General features: G+C 35.2%; 1 protein-coding gene across 1 annotated transcript in view; it reads right to left on the minus strand.

Moving 5' to 3' along the window:
• The window catches only part of PCDH15 (protocadherin related 15), a 1,047,422-nt gene that overhangs the window by 537,229 nt on the left and 489,544 nt on the right, over positions 1–20,649 (minus strand). The window contains exons 4-5 of the mRNA XM_070363570.1: positions 12,829–12,989; positions 2,183–2,338 (exon numbers count right to left, since the gene is read on the minus strand). Coding sequence (XP_070219671.1) covers positions 2,183–2,338; positions 12,829–12,989 — 317 coding nt within the window. The remainder of the gene's footprint in view (positions 1–2,182; positions 2,339–12,828; positions 12,990–20,649) is intronic.

Consider the following 20,649-nt stretch of genomic DNA (forward strand, 5'->3'; position numbering starts at 1 on the left):
ACTGTGTATATCTCAGGATGAGTATAGAAACAGGAAATGGAAATGGGTCATGAGATGAACTTTAAAAATTGAATAAAACTTGGAGACTTGCAATGTATGGAGGATTCCCTTCTAAGTAAATTGAAGAGTGTGAGTAAAGCCAAATAAATGAGTATATTTGTAAGATATGAGGAAGTTAATCTGAACAGAATGTGTATTATCAGAGAGAAACTGAACTTAAGAATACATTGACAAAAGATCAGATAATAGAAGGCTTTGAAAGTCAGCTGGTGGAGACAGATGATCTTTATCTTGATAATAATGAGAAATTATCTAATTTTTTAACAGAAGAATGACACAATTAAAATAGTATTGGAAAAGTTAGTTTTTAGCAAAGTGCTGAAAAAAATTGGAGTGGGGGTAGAAGTAGTCAAATTACATAGAATACTTTGAATGTAAATTGAACTTTATAAATTTTGTTTTAGAAAATAAAGACATGTATCCAAGAACAGTTAAACATGGTACAAGACTGGATTTTAAAATTAGGCCTGTTGCCTAAGATAATTTATCTTTCACTTTATATTCAAATAAAACTAGCAATCGAACAAAGTAAAAACTCATTCAGAAAGTATAGTTTAGATGCTAAAATAAAATGCTAAATAATTATTATATAACATGATTAATTACATTAATTAGCATTTGTCTGTTTTAGCAGAAATCTGTTAAGTAAAAGGTAGCTCAAAAAGGTTGAGCATTGACTGATAAGTAGCTTTCCCTGTTAAACTTTAAAAAGCTTATTTTTTTAATGCAATAAAATCTAGAAATTCTCAGATTATGAGAAATATAATTTCTTTAAATTGTAATGAACAGAAGAATGTTGAAGTAAATAAGACACATTTTAAATAATTTCAAAAATAATGTAGAAGTTATAGGCACAATGCTGTTTTAATGCTCAAAGTGTACTGATTTCCTCTTATAAAGTAGATATGTATTTTTAAGATTAAAAAATAGACATCATAGAAGGAATATGATTTGCTAAATTAGAGGCTATTAAAAATGTGGTTCACTTTTTGTGTCTAAATTACACATAATAGATATTAGAGATACTTTAGAAACATTTTATAATTTAATGGAATGCCCCAAAATTAATATAATAGTCACCACTAAAAAAAGTAAGATTAAAGGATTCTTGGCTTGTGGATTTTGGCCCAAAAGGAAAACAAAAGTAAACAACAAACAACAAAAAAAGCATGTTCTAGTGGTAAAGAACCTGCTTGCCAATGCAAGAGACATAAGAGATGTGGATCCGACCCCAGAGTTGGGAGGATACCTGGAGAAGGGCACAGCAACCCATTCCAGTATTCTTGCCTGGAGAATCCCATGGACATAAGAGGCTGGTGGGCAACAGTATATAGGGTCGCAAAAAGTCAGACACAACTGATATGACTTAGCACAGCACAATAAAATCAGTAATACTACTTTTTAAATATTTTTTAGATAATTTGATGAGCATTTTTATAATAAATTTAGTTTTTAATTATATTTAATTATTTTTAATGTGCCAAAACTTGATTTCAAAATTGAGGAAATAACTTTAAATTAATAAAATCTTAGATATGTATTTTCTTCTAGTACTTAATTACAGCTACCACCTCAGAGATACAAAATAAAAAAATTAGTCTGTCTCATTTTACAATAAGAATGCTGCTGCTAAGTCACTTTAGTCATGTACAACTCTGTGCGACCCCATAGATGGCAGCCCACCAGCCTCCCCCATCCCTGGGATTCTCCAGGCAAGAACACCAGAATGGGTTGCCATTTCCTTCTCCAATGCATGAAAGTGAAAAGTGAAAGTGAAGTCGCTCAGTTATGTCTGACAATAAGAATAGCTGCTGATAAACCTTAGCAACCATGTATGTATATAGATTCAGACATTAAATTGTCCAAGATGATACAAATATCAATATTTTGGTCATTATTATAAATAATTCTTTTTTTCTGTAGCAAAGTGAATTCCTAAAACCATATTAGAAGTCACTCAGACCTTATTCTTCTAAAGCACTATTTTTGAAATGTTCTGTTGGTATTTCTAAACAGTTTATTATTTTATTACTACAGAGGGATGATTTCAAAATACTTATAATATGCAGTCAGTTACACATATTGATAAAAAGGAAACAGAGAAAGGTGGAAAGAAACTGACCTCATTTACTGTGGCATAGTAGCTTTCATGCTTGAATGTGGGTGAGTTGTCATTTCTGTCTCTCACCACAATTCGAACTTCATGGTAGATAACAGTGCCCACTTTTTTGTTGATGCACTGAACTTGCACCACGAGAGAGTGTATGTTCATTGGAGGCTGCAACACAAAAATTGCATCTTTTAAAAAAACAATTGAAACTGAAGTCTCTCATTATTGTCAAAGTACTTATTTAATAAAATATTCTATACTTATTTACTTTTAAATTATATTAATCTATAAAAATTGATCAATTTTATATGATTTTATGGATGAGAAGACAATCATGATTACTTCATTGTTCAATTAAAAAAATAGGATCTCAGGTAGCATTCTGTTCACAATTAGAGGACTAGCAATGAACACAATCACAAAAGTGATGGCTGAGATTTGCTGGGATGCCACAAATTTTGGCCTTTAAAAAAGTCAAAGAAGCAATGACATAGGCTTCTAATTTATAAAAGTAATGTATAAATGATAATATACATAGGGTAGAGAGATAATAAAATTTGCATTTATTTATATTTTTCTAAAATATTAAATGTTCATATCTGATATAAACCAATATATAGATAACCAAAAGAAGAGAATCCATTCACAACCCAAATTTATTAAATCTATACAGTTAAAGTTTAATCTTTTATACAGTTTTAATCTTTTCTTCTCTGCAAAAGTAATTTGTCTTATACACACACACACACACAAGATTATCATCCCATGTTCATGCTTGCAAATATAGATTTACTATAATAGTTTGATGTATACTACTATGAATCTATAGTATGTATTCCATTATAAATCTATAGCTCACTTGGTCTAAGTAAAAACTTATAATGATATGTTTACTGTTGTTAGTTTTTGTCATTTTAAGCAATATTTCAATAAACATTTTATACATAAATAGGTGCTAATTTGTCTAATTATTTTATGATACAGTTCTACAAAGGGAGAATTTTCACCAAGGAGGCACTTATTACTCAGGTGCTGACAAAGGGCTTGCAGGAGTATGATACACACCTGCATCTCTGACTCTAGATATGCAAAGTAATGACACAAAATATTTCTTTGTCATTTTTAAAATCTTTTCAGAGTTTATAAAATTATCTTTGCATGTAATTTTATTAGTGTGATCTATTCTGACCACCTTGTTTAGAATGCCATGCCTCCAATCTGCTCTTTCCTCTCAACTTCCCCTCTATTTACTGTTTTTACTGCTTTTTTCATGCACCGCATGGCATATTATACATTTTATATATTTGTTGTAGTGTTTTTCTCTTTACTGCACTGGAAGTTTCATAAAGCTGGGGATGCTAGTTTGGCCATGACTTGATCTCTTTTCACAGTAACTAGCCCTATGCCTAGAACACGTGGCTGAGTACTGTCGGAGCTGTACCACTTGGCTTGTAGCCGTGCTCCCATAACGTATGAATTATATGATCTAGATGCAAAGTCTCTCTGTGCTCTGTTCATCTCTAAAAATGAAGATAACAATAAATGCTGATATGACAGACTTATCATAATAATTATCAGTAAGTATTATACGAACTTATCCAGTGCTAGGAACATAGTAACACTTAAAATGCAAACTAGCTTTTACTTATAAAAAGCTAAATTTCCAAAAGTGTAAAAAAAAAAAGAATCTACAAAATACAAACAGATCATCCTGAATTATAAAACAAAATGTTAAATATTTGGATTAAAACCAATTTAAAGATATAGCAGGCTTCCTAGGCAGCACTAGTGGTAAAGAACCATCTGCCAAGGCAGGAGACTTAGAGAGGCGAGTTCGACCCTGGGTCGGGAAGATCCCCTGGAAAAGGGCATGGCAACCCATTCCAGTATGTTTACCAAGAGAACAAGGGAGAGAGGAGCCTGGTGGGCTACAGTCCATGGGATCGCAAAGAGCGGGACTGAATCAACTTAGCATGCATGCACAGAAAGATATAGGACAATAATTACCAGAATTAAGAATGTCACATTTCTAATGAGAAGAACATTGTAGAAACATGCCTAACCTGAAAAAAAACATTGTTTAATATCAAGGTATATTTATGGCCAATAAAGAGAAAGGCAGTTGAATTGTATTATACCTGGTTGAATAATTGCATCTAGAAAGAGTAACTAGAAGCATCATTATATGGAGGAAAGTCTCTAATAAAGTGCCACACAGCTTTGAGTTCTAATCTAATGTCTTCTCTAATTCACTTAAAAAAAATTTTTTTTGGCTGTACCACACATCATATGAGATATGAATTTCCCAACTGGAGATGGAATACATGCCCCCTGCACTGGAAGTGCAGAGCTTAACCTCTGACCACCAGGGAAATCCTTCCAATTCACTTTAAATAACTAACATATACAAAGGTATTAAAGTCATGTGTATAAAAATCTGTGAATACCATGAATACCACAAGCCCAGAAAGATACATAGCACATTTAATGATACAAAACAAGGTTCAAAATCATTTTAATGAGTCAATAATAAGTTTCAAAACCATAAATGTTTATAATAATTAATTAAAATCACCTTATTTGTATTAGAAACAAAACTTAATTGCCCAAATATAATAATAAATGGCTACAAACATTAATATGAAAATATAAGTATAAAATTTGGATGAGTAAAAGAAGAGTTTACATGCCAACACTAAATAATACAATGTTGAATAATAATACAAATTACTTCATATGCATTAATAATAGATGAAGGAATAGGTGGATTACAATAAGCACCAATTCAAGGACAAATAGGATGTGAAGTCTAGTTACACTGAGAATGTGTGATAAAACTCAAAATGTCTAAATTAAAAATCACAAGATTAATCATACATCTGAATGGTTGTTATGAAAAGATCAATTAGTTTATTCATTGTAGTCTCAGTGGGCAGAAATAAGATTAATAAATTAAAAGTATTACAAAGCATATGTTTTCAATGTAAGCAGAGATTTTCTAATAATCCAAAGTGGGACAGAAAAGAATGAACTATCCAAAAAGTAAAGCCACATCACTGAAAATCAGCACATTTGAGGCTAAAACATAACTTAAAAGGCTAGATCTGAGAAATTTTCTGGAAAGAATTTGGATTAGATGATCTCCATTTTTACAGTGGATTATGATTTTACAGTATTTATCTTCATAGACTTTTTAAGAAAAATCCTGTCTAACTCAATTGTAAAGTAAATAACAGTCCCTCTGACACACCTCTTGAAGACAATCAGGTGACTGTTAGCCCCTCTGACACACCTCTTGAAGACAACCAGGTGACAATTTAAGTTCTAAAGTTATTTATCTTATAAACATTGCAAAAGAGACCTATAAAACCATTCCATATCAGAAAGGTCATAATCTTTGCAAGTAGAGAATCAAATGTAGTGTGCTGAGTCCCCGTTTAGTCCTGCTAAGTGCCCGTAAATTAGATATAATCAGGTCACCTGGAACTCTTGTCACTAACAACTTTAGTTCCCTATGCAAATGTTAGTAGCATAGATAGATCTTGGCTTGCAATAAATTCCAACCATAATGGATCATGATGAAGGCAAGAATTCCCTGTGGCTAATATATAACATTCATTGTGATCTCACATTGGAATAGATTCTATTCTATATAAGATGGTCATAAAAATACCAAGTACAGTTCCACCAAGGCTATTAGTGAGAGTCAAGGAGTTCCAACAAACTTAGGAATGTTAGGAAAATTCTGGTTTATTTTTAATAACTGGTGGCAAAAATAAGTCATGGCAATTCTATTTTCTCTGATTCTCTTAATTTGTTTCATTCATGAAACAAATCAGAAAAAATAATGTTGTATATAAATTATTTGAGGGTAATTATTTAGAGTGATTACCATCATATTTCCCTAGACATGCAAATAATTTTCCAAATTTAAAGACAATTGTTTAGTATGGTGTGAAAGTGAAAGGCACTCAGTCATGTCCAACTCTCTGTGAACCCATGGATTACACAGTTCATGGAGTTCTCCAGGCCAGAATACTGGAGTGGATAGTCATTCCCTTCTCCAGCGGATCTTCCGGACCCAGGGATCGAACCCAGGTCCACTTTAAATGTATACTTGCATATCCATATGTTATGGATATATTTTTTTTGTTTGTTTGTTTTTTACATAATCATAAATGCGCAGTCTTCACAAGAGACATCTGGCAGCCCCTTCCTCTCTGAAACCAGCTGGTGATATTTTACTCTGGTTTAACCTCACCTGAATTTGACCTAAACAGTAGTTACTGGAGGATATCTTGCTCAACCCAGGATGTCTAGACAAACTCCACTTCCTGCAATAGAGGTGACTGAAGGTAGGATATGTCATGGCTCAGCTGGTGTGCGGATTTCAAGGGAACACTGGGGACAGGAAGTAAGCACGGGCTAGGCTAGAACAAATGACCTAATGAAGGATTAATTCTGTAGTGAGAGTCAACAACTCAAATTACAGTGGCCAGGAGGAGTATGGAGAACAGAGATTTGATCCTGCCAACAATGACACACAAGGAGATCTGTCAAGTGGAATTTGGCAGCACAAGTCTCCAGGCAGAAATGATACAGAGTCACAAGGTGGGCTGTGCCTCAGGCCCAGGGGTCTGTCCACTTTAGGGGTGCAGCAGGGACTGGCAAGAGAAGGACTGGACTGCTGCTTCTGGGCAGAAGGTCTTGGAAAGAGGGAGATTAATTGTCAAGGTCATGCTAATCTTTCCAAAATGTCTTCAGTCCTACAAAGGCAAACTGAATACAAGGGAGAAGTTCAGTCCTGCGAAATGGCAAATACAATGAGAGATGCACAAACTGAAGCTAGCTAGGCATGGGAATCAGTAGAGTTCACTAGGGTCACGACAGGTAAACCCATCTCAGACTTCCCTCTTCTGTGGGTTGCACTGGTTGATGAATCTGGAAGGCCAGACCCCAAGACTCACCAGAGCAGGGTGGGGAAGACAAGAGCTCAAAGCCCATAGTGTGTCTGCCAGCTACCATGGAAATGGGTTTCATCCATCATTGTTTCTCCTCAAAATGTTCATTCTGGATGGCTTCAGGATGAGCTGGCACAACTGGTAAGAAGATGGCAGTGGCTCAAATATTCCTCCTGCCTGCTTGCTGTCATTGCCAGTAGGTCCCGGGTCCTGTGTCCATGTGGCAAGCCGCAGAGGAAGTCTGAGAAGGTGCACGCCAGCCATATATATACATGTGTGAATATATTTTGACATGCACAGATAAAGTTCAGGAATGATATGTACCAACAGTTGATGAAAATGATCTTTGCAAAGTAAGGTTGAGAGTAAAATGTAAAGGAAGAATTTTTGAATAAGATTTTTTTTTAATTTGAAAAAAATTGTTGTACAATCAATTAGTTGCAAAATGCAAAGTGAAGCATTTATAAATAATGTATGGATGTGAACAGTGTTGATTATAGCATACATATTTAGTCTAAGGAGAAATGAGATTTTTCTAGAAACAACAATATTTGGATTATTTAATAATTTAAATGGAAAATAAGTATTTAGCCAACTTGAATAAGAATAGATTTTATTTTTCATAAAGCAAAGGCAAAGGCAAAAGTTATTCACTCCTCATTGTAATGAAAGGATGTTACCATGATTTTTCTTCCTGCATACATACTACTTTTTACAAAATTGTTTAAAAATATTTACTTCAAAAAATTAAACTGGAAGATAGTGAAAAGAAAAAGATGTAATGTGCTGTAGAAATGTTTTTTAAATGATGAAGCAAAACTTAACATAAATGGTTGGCTAGAGTTAAAAGTGTACTTTATAAATTAAACTTTCATAATTAATGGCATATTTAAAGAAGTTGCCTAAAATAAAAAGTACCTGTTTGAAAATGTTATTAGATATATGTAATATATAGAAACTTGTAGGTTTTTCACAATCAACTATTAAGGACATTACATTTATTTAATTGTACTTATTTATGCAAAGTTCAACATGTGTTAAGATTAATATGACATAGTCCGTGTACATTAAGCAAATTCCATAAAACTGATATGAGACAAATATAGATAACTGTTGCCTGGAGAATCCCAGGGACAGAGAAGGCTGTTGGGCTGCCATCTATGGGGTCGCACAGAGTCGGACATGACTGAAGCAACTTAGCAAGCAAGCAATAATGTAAGTTAAAAAAGAATTTTGAAGGAGTTCCGTGTCAGTCCAGTGGTTAGGACTCAGTGCTTTTACTACTGTGGTCCAAGTTCAATCCCTGGTCGGGGAACTAAAATCCTGAGAGCCATATGATGTGGTCAAAAAAAAAGAAAAAGAGAGAGAGAGTTTCAAAGGCTCTGGAGTTTACAATAAGAAATTACATATCAGTGTTACTATTAGGAAATACTTTTATGTAGAGGGTAGCATTTTGAGACATGTCTTGGTAGTAGATAACATCCAACTGATGGTAATAGATAAAGGTCATTTCAAAGCATAAGCTCAAAAACAGTATCAGGGAAGGCATGAAAAAAAAATTAGATTATGTTGAAAGCGAAAAAGTGAAAGTTTTTCAGTCATGTTTGACTATTTGTGACCCCATAGACTATACAGTCCATGGAATTCTCCAGGCAAGAATGGATAGCCTTTCCCTTCTCCAGGGGATCTTCCCAACCCTGGGGTCCAACCCAGGTCTCCCTATTGCAGACAGATTCTTTACCAGCTGAGCCACAAGGGAAGACCAAGAATATTGGAGTGGGTAACCTATTCCTTCTCCAGTGGATCTTTTTCCTGGATTTGAGAATATATGTTTCTAAATAAAAGGAATAGATTGATAGAATTTAGGAAATGTCAAGGCTGAAATAAAACAGTTTGCAATGAAAATTCATCTACTGAAAAGGCCAGAACTCTGCTTTGAGACACTAAAACTGGAACAATTTGAATTGTGAAATATAGTAAGGAGAACTACTAGGACATGGTTCCAAAGTCAAATGAGAATTAAGAGGGCTTGTACTGGAGTTATGCTGTTGGCAAATGCAGAACATACTATGGAAATAAAAGTACAAAACTTAGTAGTTAAATGCATATTGGCTGGGAATAGACGTCAAAGCTCTTTGTCTACCTACCAACTTTGAGTCTAAAAGAAGAGATGTCAAGATATTTGGATTGTTTCATGCCCTTAGAGTAGAAGAATTAATATAGTTAAAATGGCCATAATACCCAAAGCAATCCATAGATTTAATGTGATCTCTATGGAATTACCCAAGACATTTTTCACAGAACAAAAATAAATAATCCTAAAATTAATATGAAACCACTGAAAGACCCAAAGCAATTCATAGGAAAAGGAACAAAGCAGAAGTCATAACCCTCACAGACTTCAGACAATACTAAAAAGCTATAGTAATCAAAAAAAGCATGATATTGGCACAAAAACAGACATATGGATCAATGGAACAGAATAGAGAGAGCAGAAACAAACCCACACACCTATGGATAATTATCTTTGGAAAAGAAGGGAAGAATATACAATGGGGAAAGGCAGTCTCTCCAGCAAGCAATGTTAGGAAAGTTGAAAAGTCACATATAAATCAATGAAATTAGAATACACGCTTACACCATACACAAAGATAAACTCAAAACAGCTTAGACTTAAATATTCTTTTTTTTTTAATTTAATTTTATTTTTAAACTTTACAATATTGTATTAGTTTTGCCCAACATATATTCTTAAGACACGACACTATAAAGCTCCCAGAATAGAACACAGGCAAAACATTCTCTGACATAAATCTTACCAATTTTTCTTTTTTTAGGTCAGCCTCCCAAGGCAACAGAAATAAAAGCAAACAAATAAATGGGACCTAGTTAAACTTGCAAGCTTCTTTACAGCAAGAAAAACCATAAACAAAAGGAAAAAGTCTAAAGCCTGGGAGAAAATATTTGTGAATGACATGACTAATAAGAATTTAATTTCTAAAATATACAAACAGTTCATACAACTCAACAACAAAATACAAGCAGCTCAACGAGAAAATGGACAGATGACCTACATAGACATTTCTCCAAAAAGACATGCAGATGGCCAATAGATGGCATAAAAAGATGTTTATCATCACTAACTATTAGAGAAAGGCAAATCAAAACTACAATGAGGTACCACCTCACACTGGTCAGAAAGGGCATCATTAAAAGGTCTACAAACAACAAACAGAGTGATTCCAAAGAGAAAGTAATTTACCAGTAAATAAGCCAAATGCGATCCAAAAGTCTACAAGCAATAAGTGCTGGAGAGGATGTGGAGAAAAGGGAACCCTCTTACACTGTTGGTGGGAATGCAAACTAGTACAGACACTATGGAGAACAGTGTGGAGACTCCTTAAAAAACTGGAAATAGAACTGCCATACGACCTAGCAATCCCACTGCTGGGCATACACACCAAGGAAACCAGAGTTGAAAGAGACACGTGTACCCCAATGTTCATCGCAGCACTGTTTATAATAGCCAGGACATGGAAGCAACCTTGATATCCATCAGCAGATGAATGGATAAGAAAGCTATGGTACATATACACAATGGAGTATTACTCAGCCATTAAAAAGAATACATTTGAATCAGTTCTAATGAGGTGGATGAAACTGGAGCCTATTTTACAGTGAAGTAAGCCAGAAAGAAAAACACCAATACAGTATACTAACTATATATGAAATTTAGAAAGATGGTAACGACAACCCTGTATGCAAGACAGCAAAAGAGACACAGATGTATAGAACAGTCTTTTGGACTCTGTGGGGGGTGGGGGGAATGATTTGGGAGAATGGCATTAAAATATGTATAATATCATATAAGAAACGAGTCGCCAGTCCAGGTTCGATGCAAAATACAGGAAGCTTGGGGCTGGTGCACTGGGATGACCCAGAGGGATGATATGGGGAGGGAGGTGGGAGAGGGGTTCAGGATGGGGAACATGTGTACACCCGTGGCGGATGCATGTTGATGTACGGCAAAACCAATATAATATTGTAAATTAAAAAAAATAATAATAATAAATTTTTAAAAAGGGACAAGATACAAAATGACATTGGCTTAAATTAGACAAATATATTCTATAATTCTACAAACATGCTACATTATAAAATTCATATGACTTGGATATGAATATTCCTAATTAAAGCCAGTAAAAGATGCATTGTGGGAATGGGCAAACTAAGTAGAGGGAGTCAATTGTATGGTGATGGATAACAATTAGACTTGTGGTGGTGACTACCCTGTGGTGTAAACAGATGCTGAACTCTAATGTTATATACCTGAAACCAGATATAAAAAAGAAGGGTGTCTGTGAGTAACACAGCTTGGGGAGACTCTTGCAGCTTGCCAATTTGTGCCATTATTCAAATTGTTTTTATAAAAGCAAGACTGACTATAAGACAAGACAAGGCAAGATAAATTCTAAGATAACAGCTGTCCTTATTCCATTTTAGACAGTCTTAGCAACCCAGGCAAAACTCTGATTTGTAGGGTACAAAGAATGTTGCTATGATTAAAGGACACAATGAGTGAGGGCAATGGTAGAAATGAGAACAGCATCAGAGCTGACTTTTCCCCTCTAGGTTGAACACAACAGATCCATTCCTATTCTCCCCTTGTCACCTCCTTCCACATCTGCCCCAACTGCTCAGTCACTGAATTATGGGCCTCTCCCACTGTACAAGGGCAACCCATTCTGGTGGGAGAGTTCTATTACTGCCCACCTCACCACAAAGTTCTTAAAGAGTTTGAATTTAGATGTGAAATAGATGAGGGAGTCATATACTCCTCATCATATTTGAAGTGGCTCATAAATCCCAAACACTGTAGGGAGATGATTCAGGTTCATTAGGTTGAGTATCTGACATTTGAATTTTATAGAATGGAAATTTGGGAGTAGGCAATGTGATGTACTTCTTGAGTTTTCACAAGGTCCTGTACAATTACTGCTTATGACACCCCCATATGTACATATTCACACATGCTTTTCTTGGCACTCAAGACTAGAATACAAATGAGTGAAAATAAAGTTGCATTAGAGAGCTACTTAAGTCTATTCAAGTTTTTCAACTTTTTCAGAAAGAAGACACTTAACTTTGGTTATGTAGATGCTCGTAATATCTAAATACTTAGGTATGCCTGAGAATTACGGGACTGAGACATTGCCAGGAAACTTCTGCTCAGCTTCTTTTAATTTTTGTCAGCTTTATAAGCACATTGCCACTCACCTCTCAACCAACACTTACTGCTTGTAAGAGCAGCCTCTTGTTGGCAATCCAAGGGAACTTTCTGTCCTCAAGCCAATACCTAGTTGTGCTCTCAAACTTTGCCATGAATTAGGCTGGGCTTATCCTACTTTTCCAAGGTTACCACCCATTTATTCTGAGCACTATGCTCTCTCCTTATTCAGATATTTGATAAACTTCCAAGGTTTCAGAAGAGACAAACAATGGTTCTCTCAGACAGATGGTCCTTCTTCTTTTCTTATTCTTCTTTCAAGGAGTTTTTAAAAAAAATATTTTTGTTGACGAACACTGAAAATAAACTCAAATTATACAATGAAAATTTGATATATTAACAAACACATGCAAATATTTAAATTAGAGTTGTAATAGAGGGGCAAAGAGAAAAAAAAACAATGTACTAACGTCTCTATCCAAAACTCTGCCTGTGCTGTTCAGGAAAAGCATTTGTTTGACAGGATCCAACAATACCCAGTAATCCACGTTGTCCTTTAAAGAGAGTTCTATGGTTGGGTCTGGTCCTCCAGCAGTCCCTTTGATCAGCATGTTATCCACCAGAATTGTACCTGCAAACCAAAGAAAGTTATTTGAAAATATATTCTACATGTATGCATTCTTCAACAAGGTTCATAAACTCATACCCTGGCTGACTTGCATATCTGTTTCAAAGCAGAAGATATTCAAACTTTTATCTGGCATGATATAGAAAATGCTCTGTTTCAAAAAGGCAAAAAAAAAATCTTTGTAATGCTATTTGTAAATGATATTTTAAGAAGATGAGGTGCAAGGCAGAGATTCAAACACTTGGTGAGTTTCACCATCTATTTCTTGTTTCCTTTTAAGAGCATCAGTGTGTTCCCCTCCCTGTCCATCACTTCTCACAGGAGTTATCACTGAATTTTATCCTGAACAAAAGAAAAAGCCTATGATAACAGAGGCTGATACTTCAGTTCACTCAGTAAGACTTCTGATATGAAAAAAGATATCCTGAAAGTAAGAGAAAGGAAGAAAAAGGAAAAGATAAAGAAGTAGCAGAGACTCCCATGGTGAGAACTACTTCTTTTCTCTTTTATCTTACAGCAAATCCATGAAACATAAATCTTAATGTGAAAGGCAAAACTAATGTGCAGATACACAAGAGAAGCTGTTCTTCTTTAAGACATGTCTGGAGTACTCAACTAGAACAACATACTATTTTAATGTCACATTTCAATGCTTGCTTTCTTATTATTCTTCCAGTGGGCTGAATTTTAGACATTTGGTGAATAAGAGAGTAGATTTCTAGTCTCTCCTACTCTTGTTAAAGAGTTCATATATTTTATAAATTGAACACAAACAGCACTGATGCAATTCAAAACCCCCCTTTTCCCCTCATATTGCAATGATTCCTTCGACAAACAAGGCACTATAACTTACAGCAATCATTTTCAGCTGATCCATTTTATTAAACTTACGGCATAAAGAAGAGTTGTGACTATGCAAATAAAAATGTACCCTCCTAAGAACATTTGAATAAATAGGCTTTATCTAGAGAATTCAGTGCTTTAGGATAGTATACAAGAATCCATAGATAATCTATAAATTTGAATCTAGCTTGAATAATAATAATACAAAATGCATTTGTTGCATTTCCTTAAGGCATAAAATTGGCCTAAATATTATATCATTGCATAATTATAAACAAAAGGGAGAGTCTCTTGAAGATTTTTCTTAGAATGTTAATAATAGTAATAATAATCTATAATGTTTATCATATTATTACCAATGAGCTTTATTTCACTACAGAATGCTGAGAGGCACCATTCTTCTTTCACAGTGATATATCTAAGTAATATTTAAATACTTCAATGTTTTGGCCACCTGATGAGAAGAGCTGACTCACTGTAAAAGACCCTAATGCTGGGAAAGATTGAAGGTGGGAGGAGGAGACAACAGAGGATGAGATGGTTGGATGGCATCACCAACACAACTGACGTGAGTTTGAGTAGGCTCTGGGAGTTGGTGATGGACAGGGAAGCCTGGCATGCTGAAGTCCATGGGGTTGCAGAGTCGGACACCACTGAGTGACTGAACTGAACTTAATTGAACTGAATATTTGAATACACACACACACACACACACATACTTTTCTAAATGGCGTTCTATTTACTTTTACTTTTGCACATATTAGTGCACATACATTTAAATATATGAGTGAAACTGATCCTTCTTTTTTTTAAAAAACTGAACTGGCAAATATATAACCTACAGATAGTCAAAAGCACAGATCAGACAATGGTGGCATTTTCTTGTCTACAAATATGTTCTGTGCCTGAGTATATATACTCTTTTACAAATGCTTCACATAGCTAACCTTTGAAAAGTTATTCAGTCTGTGTTTTCAATATGTAATTAACAAATTAAATAAGATTCTATTTTCTGTCTAGAAAAATAAATGTATAATAAGTACATCAATTAACAATTAACATTTATGCCTTGATTCAATAACGCATAATAGAATTTTAGCAGTTCTTTCTCTAGTATACATATAGACTATAAGGGACACAAAGAGAGGGCATAATAAAGCATGGTTAAAATCATAAAAAAGAAATTAACTTAGTGTTACACTCATATCAAAGAGGTGAAGAAAGCAGACCTTGGAACTGACAGAGATAAAATCCGATCTTGGATTCACCATTTACTAGCCATGTGAAGGTGGATAGATTACTTAACTCCACTCACCTTCAGTTTCCCTCCTCTACAAAACCAAAATGGGTAAAATAGAAGAGGTAATTTTTTATTATGACACCACATGCATGTACTTGGAAAAAAAAAAAATATGTTCTTATATTGAAAGCACTAACAAAAGCTAAAACAACCCCAGTAAAAATACTAACATGGTTAAATATTTAATGATATTTTCTCCAAGCATCATAGTCAATCTTTCAGCCTTAAATACTGGGGTTTATGCTTCTTCCTTCAAAAAGTAGTTATTGAGAGTCATTTGCTTCTAAATGGACTTGGTGGCTTGGTGATAAGAGAATCTGCCTGCCAATGTAGGAGACAGGGGTTTGATCCCTGGGTCAGGAAGATCCCCTGGAGAAGGAATTAGCAACCCACTCCAGTATTCTTGCCTGGGAAATCCTGTGGACAGAAAACCCTGGTAAGCTGCAGTCCATGGGGTCACAAAAGAGTCTTAGTGACTAAATACTAAGTTTTAGTTTAGTAACTTACTAAAAGTGACTAAACGTTTTAGTGGCTAAACAACAACAAAATGCTTCCAACGACAGACTTTTTTCAACGAAATTGAAAAATCTGATCGAGCACTTAAGCTTTCTTCATTAATCTATTGTTTTAAACTTGGAAAAACAATTTCACAGCTTCTTCATCTGTACCCATAGCTTCTTCCATATTAGCATAGTATCAATCATAGCCACTAATGTAAACTCTAGTTGCATTAAAGGTGCTGCAGTAGATTTTCAGCTTTTGTATTAAGATTCTCTTACATAGCTATTTATTTTTAACTATGATAAAATTGTGCCCAGTTCAGTTTAGTTCAGTTGCTCAGTCGTGTCTGACTCCTTGCGACCCCATGAATCGCAGCACGCCAGGCCTCCCTGTCCATCACCAACTCCCAGAGTTCACTCAGACTCACATCCATCGAGTCAGTGATGCCATCCAGCCATTTCATCGTCTGTCATCCCCAGAATATATCAAAACAGAAATATACTATAAAATAACTTATGAATCAATAAAACTGCCTCCTTATACCAGCCCCATTCCCCTTCTTACAAGGTGTATAAGGTAATTTGCATCAAAGAAGAGCCTGTTAGGTTGGTCGGGGACTAAGTGAGATAATGCATGTGAAGTACTGATTGCAGTCCTTGGTACAGAAAAAAAAAAAAAACAAACTGCAAAATGTGAATTATGGTTATTGCTCTTAATGTTATTAACTCCATCTTGCAAGAGAAAGCATTTGAAACTAAAGCAAAATGACTTATTTTATGTTCCAGCAGTTTTTATAAACCAAATCCACGTTTCATGCTACAAAGCTAAGATAGGTGTGGCAAGCTGTGTGGAGAATTTAAATGGGCTCAAAAGATTTGAATGCAAAGTATCCACTCTGGGAAGTTAGAAGGCAGGGAGAGAATGCACACTGTAGAAAAAAATTATAAAGATAACTCCTTGTCTCTGGTGAATGACAGTGCATCCAAGGATTGATAGGTGAGTCATCCAGGCCTGCTCACTTGGAAGTGACTCGTTTTTTCCACTTAGTAACATTAGACAGTTTTGATTTTTCTCAAAGAAGCTAAATTTAGATTTCATGGCAAGAAAAGGATCTTATTCAACAAATTCATACTCATAGTGATCTTTAGATTGAATACTTTTTACTCATCCCCAGCATATGTTTGATTCTATTAGGGACTAAACACACATATACACACATATACATTATATGTTAGAGGAACTAAAGTCATAATTGGATATTTAATATTTCCATGAAAATTGTATTTGCTTCTTTAACTAGACAGTTATAACACAAGTGGGTTAGTCTCTAAAAATGCTGTGGAGGTGGCAGTGGCAAGAGGGGTTTGTTGCCTTTCTAATTAACCCAATTCAAAGATGCTGAAAGAGTAAGTTCTACACAGAGAGAAAGTAATTGACTGCTTGGGCTCATTCCAAACATTAAAATAAGAAAATCACTCTGTGCACAGAATACAGTACTTGCCATAAAACAATTAATTATGCAAAGTTGTATAATAATATGAATGCATAAAATCTCTCAGAACAATCTTTCTCCAGTTAAAGTCAACTGGAAAGAAGTTCAGCTGCAACTGAACTTCTTTTTCTTGCATTTACCCCTTGTAAGTGAAACCATAAACAAAGTTCCCAAATTATTTAATTAAAACAATTTTTTAAAAAGCTGAAATTGTAGCTAATAGACAGTTTTTCAGTGAGATTAAACAGTAAGCATGGCCACTGTGTAGTTGTATTTTTATTGAGTAAAATACAATTTGTTACAATACTACAATACTACAATAAATACAAATTTATTGTAGTTTTATTGAGTAAAATCTAGATTCCAAGATTACCCAGCTAAACAAAACTCTTCTCATGCTCAAATCCTCATCTTTGCCAAAAATTTCCTGGACTTTCCTAGACTATTCTCATACTTTGATTTTTAACATTTCTTAATTTACAATTATATAAATTGTAAACAGATTCATAATGTGTAAACACATTTTAGTTAAGCATATGTTCGTATCATATCTAGATAACTAATTGGTAAAAGGAAGGAAATATATGTGTACCCACCAACTTCATAAAGAAACTATCAATATTGATTGGACTGTGTTTCAATGTTAGGAATATATTAATTACACTCAATGTTTGCTAAAAATGGAAAATGATATCAATTAAATCAACAGTGATTAAAACAGAAAAAAAAAACATATACTGCTTTGCAAAACTATGTTGGTTTTTAAAAATTATTTTATTTACTTCAAAAGAACAAACCATTACAAAATGGACAGCTTTGTTCAAGTGTACTTCACTCATATTACTTAGGTAATAATACCTTTTCTTTACTTATATTTTATTTCATGATACATGATAGGTGATATATCAAGTATGACATAGGCATACAACTATAACACTTTAAGAATAAAGGGATTGTTTCCCTCCTATTCTTTACTTTTCTCTTAGAAATTGATTTAGACAATTGCTAGTATTTCTATTCTGTTGTAAATAAAGTAGTAAGCAAATGCATAATGTTATGCACTTTTATGTAGAATGCATGCTTATTTATTTAACTAAAAATAGGATCATAGAATTTGAGAACTTGAATAAAACCTACTATCTCTTATATAAAATGTATATTATATATTTATGATATATATGATGCATATGTACACACACACACACACATGAAAAATGAAGCAAATCATCTGGTATTTCCAAATTTCCCCAAGCACTAAAATAACCTGACCAAGGTGGTGTAGACAATAAATGCGTTGTTGTTGTTGTTCAGTCACTAAGTTGTGTACAACTCTTTGAGACCCCATGGACTACAGCACACCAGGCTTCCTTGTCCTTCAGTATCTCCCAAAGTTTGCTCAAACTCATTTCCACTGAGTCAGTGATGCCGTCCAACCATCTCATCCTCTATCACCCCCTTCTCCTCCTACCCTCATTCTTTCCTTGCATCAGGGCCTTTTCCAATGATTTGGCTCTTCACATCAGGTGATGAAAGTATTGAAGTATATCTAAGACCAAATTCCAGGTTACTAATTCATAGTTTAGATCTCCTTTCCCTATATCTTGCTATCATCTTGGAAATACACAAATGTTTTAATTTAAATATGAAAGTATAAGAACTTTGTTAGCTTTGTTTTAAGTTCATAGGAAACACAGGCAAAAATCCAGTTGAGTTGTAACCTCATTATTTGGAGTTTTGTGCCCTATAATTTATTGACAATATTTAAAGGGGAAAAGTGGAAACAACTTTAAAGTAAAAGAATAGTATAAATTATACTATAAACAGCATAAAGTACAGGGAGAATTGTACAATATAATTATAAACTACCTGACCTTAGAACTAATTTTCCCCAAATTATATCTGTAAGGATAGAGAAGCCTGGTGGACTTCAGTCCATGGAGTTACAAAGAGTTGGACACAACTGAGCGACTAACACTTACACTTTCCTAGATATAGGTATAGTCTCTGACCTTATAACTAACAACTCAAAGAGAATAGATAGTTGACGTTAAGGATAGTTCAATAAAACTTTAGGTCAGACTTGGCGTACCAGTTTAAGAAATGAACATACTAACCTAGCATCCCTTGGGACAGGGATTACTATTGTACCTCTCCTCTCCACTGTGGCAGAGGAAGCATTCTGAACAAACAAAGTGGATTCTGAGCTTAGAGAAGCTAAAACGGCTCCATGGTAGACAGGCTCTTAAGGTACCCCCATGATACTTGCCTCCTGGTGAAATGGAGAAGGACCCTATGATCCTTCCCCTCATGTCCTCTGCCTGCGTTTTGTCTGTGGAAAAACTTTAGCCAAAGAATAAGCTTAATCAGAGAAATAAGAGCACACAGAAACAAAGGAAAACAGTCAAAGGAGACCAAGTACTAATAATGTAGTTATTAAGCATAGTCAAAAACCTCTGGCTCCTTCTCACAGGCTGTAGATAATATTTTGAGCCACATTCTGTGAGCTGTCTTATAGATAGAGACCCCCACCAGGTGGAAGTTAACTACATAATGACCAGACTGTAGCCATGACATGCTGCTGCTGCTAAGTCACTTCAGTCGTGTCCGACTCTGTGCGACCCCAGAGACGGCAGCCCACCAGGCTCCCCCGTCCCTGGGATTCTCCAGGCAAGAACACTGGAGTGGGTTGCCATTTCCTTCTCCAATGCATGAAAGTGAAAAGTGAAAGTGAAGTCGCTCAGTTGTGTCTGACTCCTAACGACCCCATGGACTGCAGCCTACCAGGCTCCTCCATCCATGGGATTTTCCAGGCAAGAGTACTGGAGTGGGGTGCCATTGCCTTCTCCGTAGCCATGACATAAGCTGCCACAATTTCAAGAACTGGCATCAAAAAATGGAAACAAAATTACCCTGAAACTATACCTACAACAATCAAGATGATGCTGGCCAGACACTGAAGACCGGTTTTCAAGATGACTGTCAGAATTGACTGTGCTGTTTCTGCTTGTAGCCCCTTCCCTTCATCTATAGAAACCTTTGCCCACTTACTGTCAGTGGAGGGAATCGGCCTTTGGAAAGGCATCCACTCTCCCCTACACCATACCTCCCCACCCCCAGCATGTAAAATAAAACAAACTTTCCTCCTTTCCATCAACCTGGCCTCTTCTTTTTGGCTTTTCATCAGTGAGCAGACAGATCCTACCCTCATTAACACTGGATTTATGTGATTCCCTTCTCCTGAGTGTGGGTGGGACCTGTGACTTGCTTTTAACTGAAAGAATATGGTAAAAGTTATGGGAAGTCCTATTTACATGTATAATATGTGTCTATGTTACATGAGATTCTAGTGACTATCTTGTTGAGCCTTTCTCTCTTTCCCTTTCTGGCCTTGATAAAATAGTTACCCATGTTGGGAAGCCCACATACTAAGGAGCTATGACAGCCTTTAGGAGCTATGGGTAGTCAGCTGACAGGTAGTCAGCTGACAGGCAGTCAGACACAGAAGACTTCAGTCTTACAACCACAGG

Source organism: Bos mutus, chromosome 26 (assembly GCF_027580195.1).
Source record: "Bos mutus isolate GX-2022 chromosome 26, NWIPB_WYAK_1.1, whole genome shotgun sequence".
Classification (NCBI taxonomy): domain Eukaryota; kingdom Metazoa; phylum Chordata; class Mammalia; order Artiodactyla; family Bovidae; genus Bos; species Bos mutus.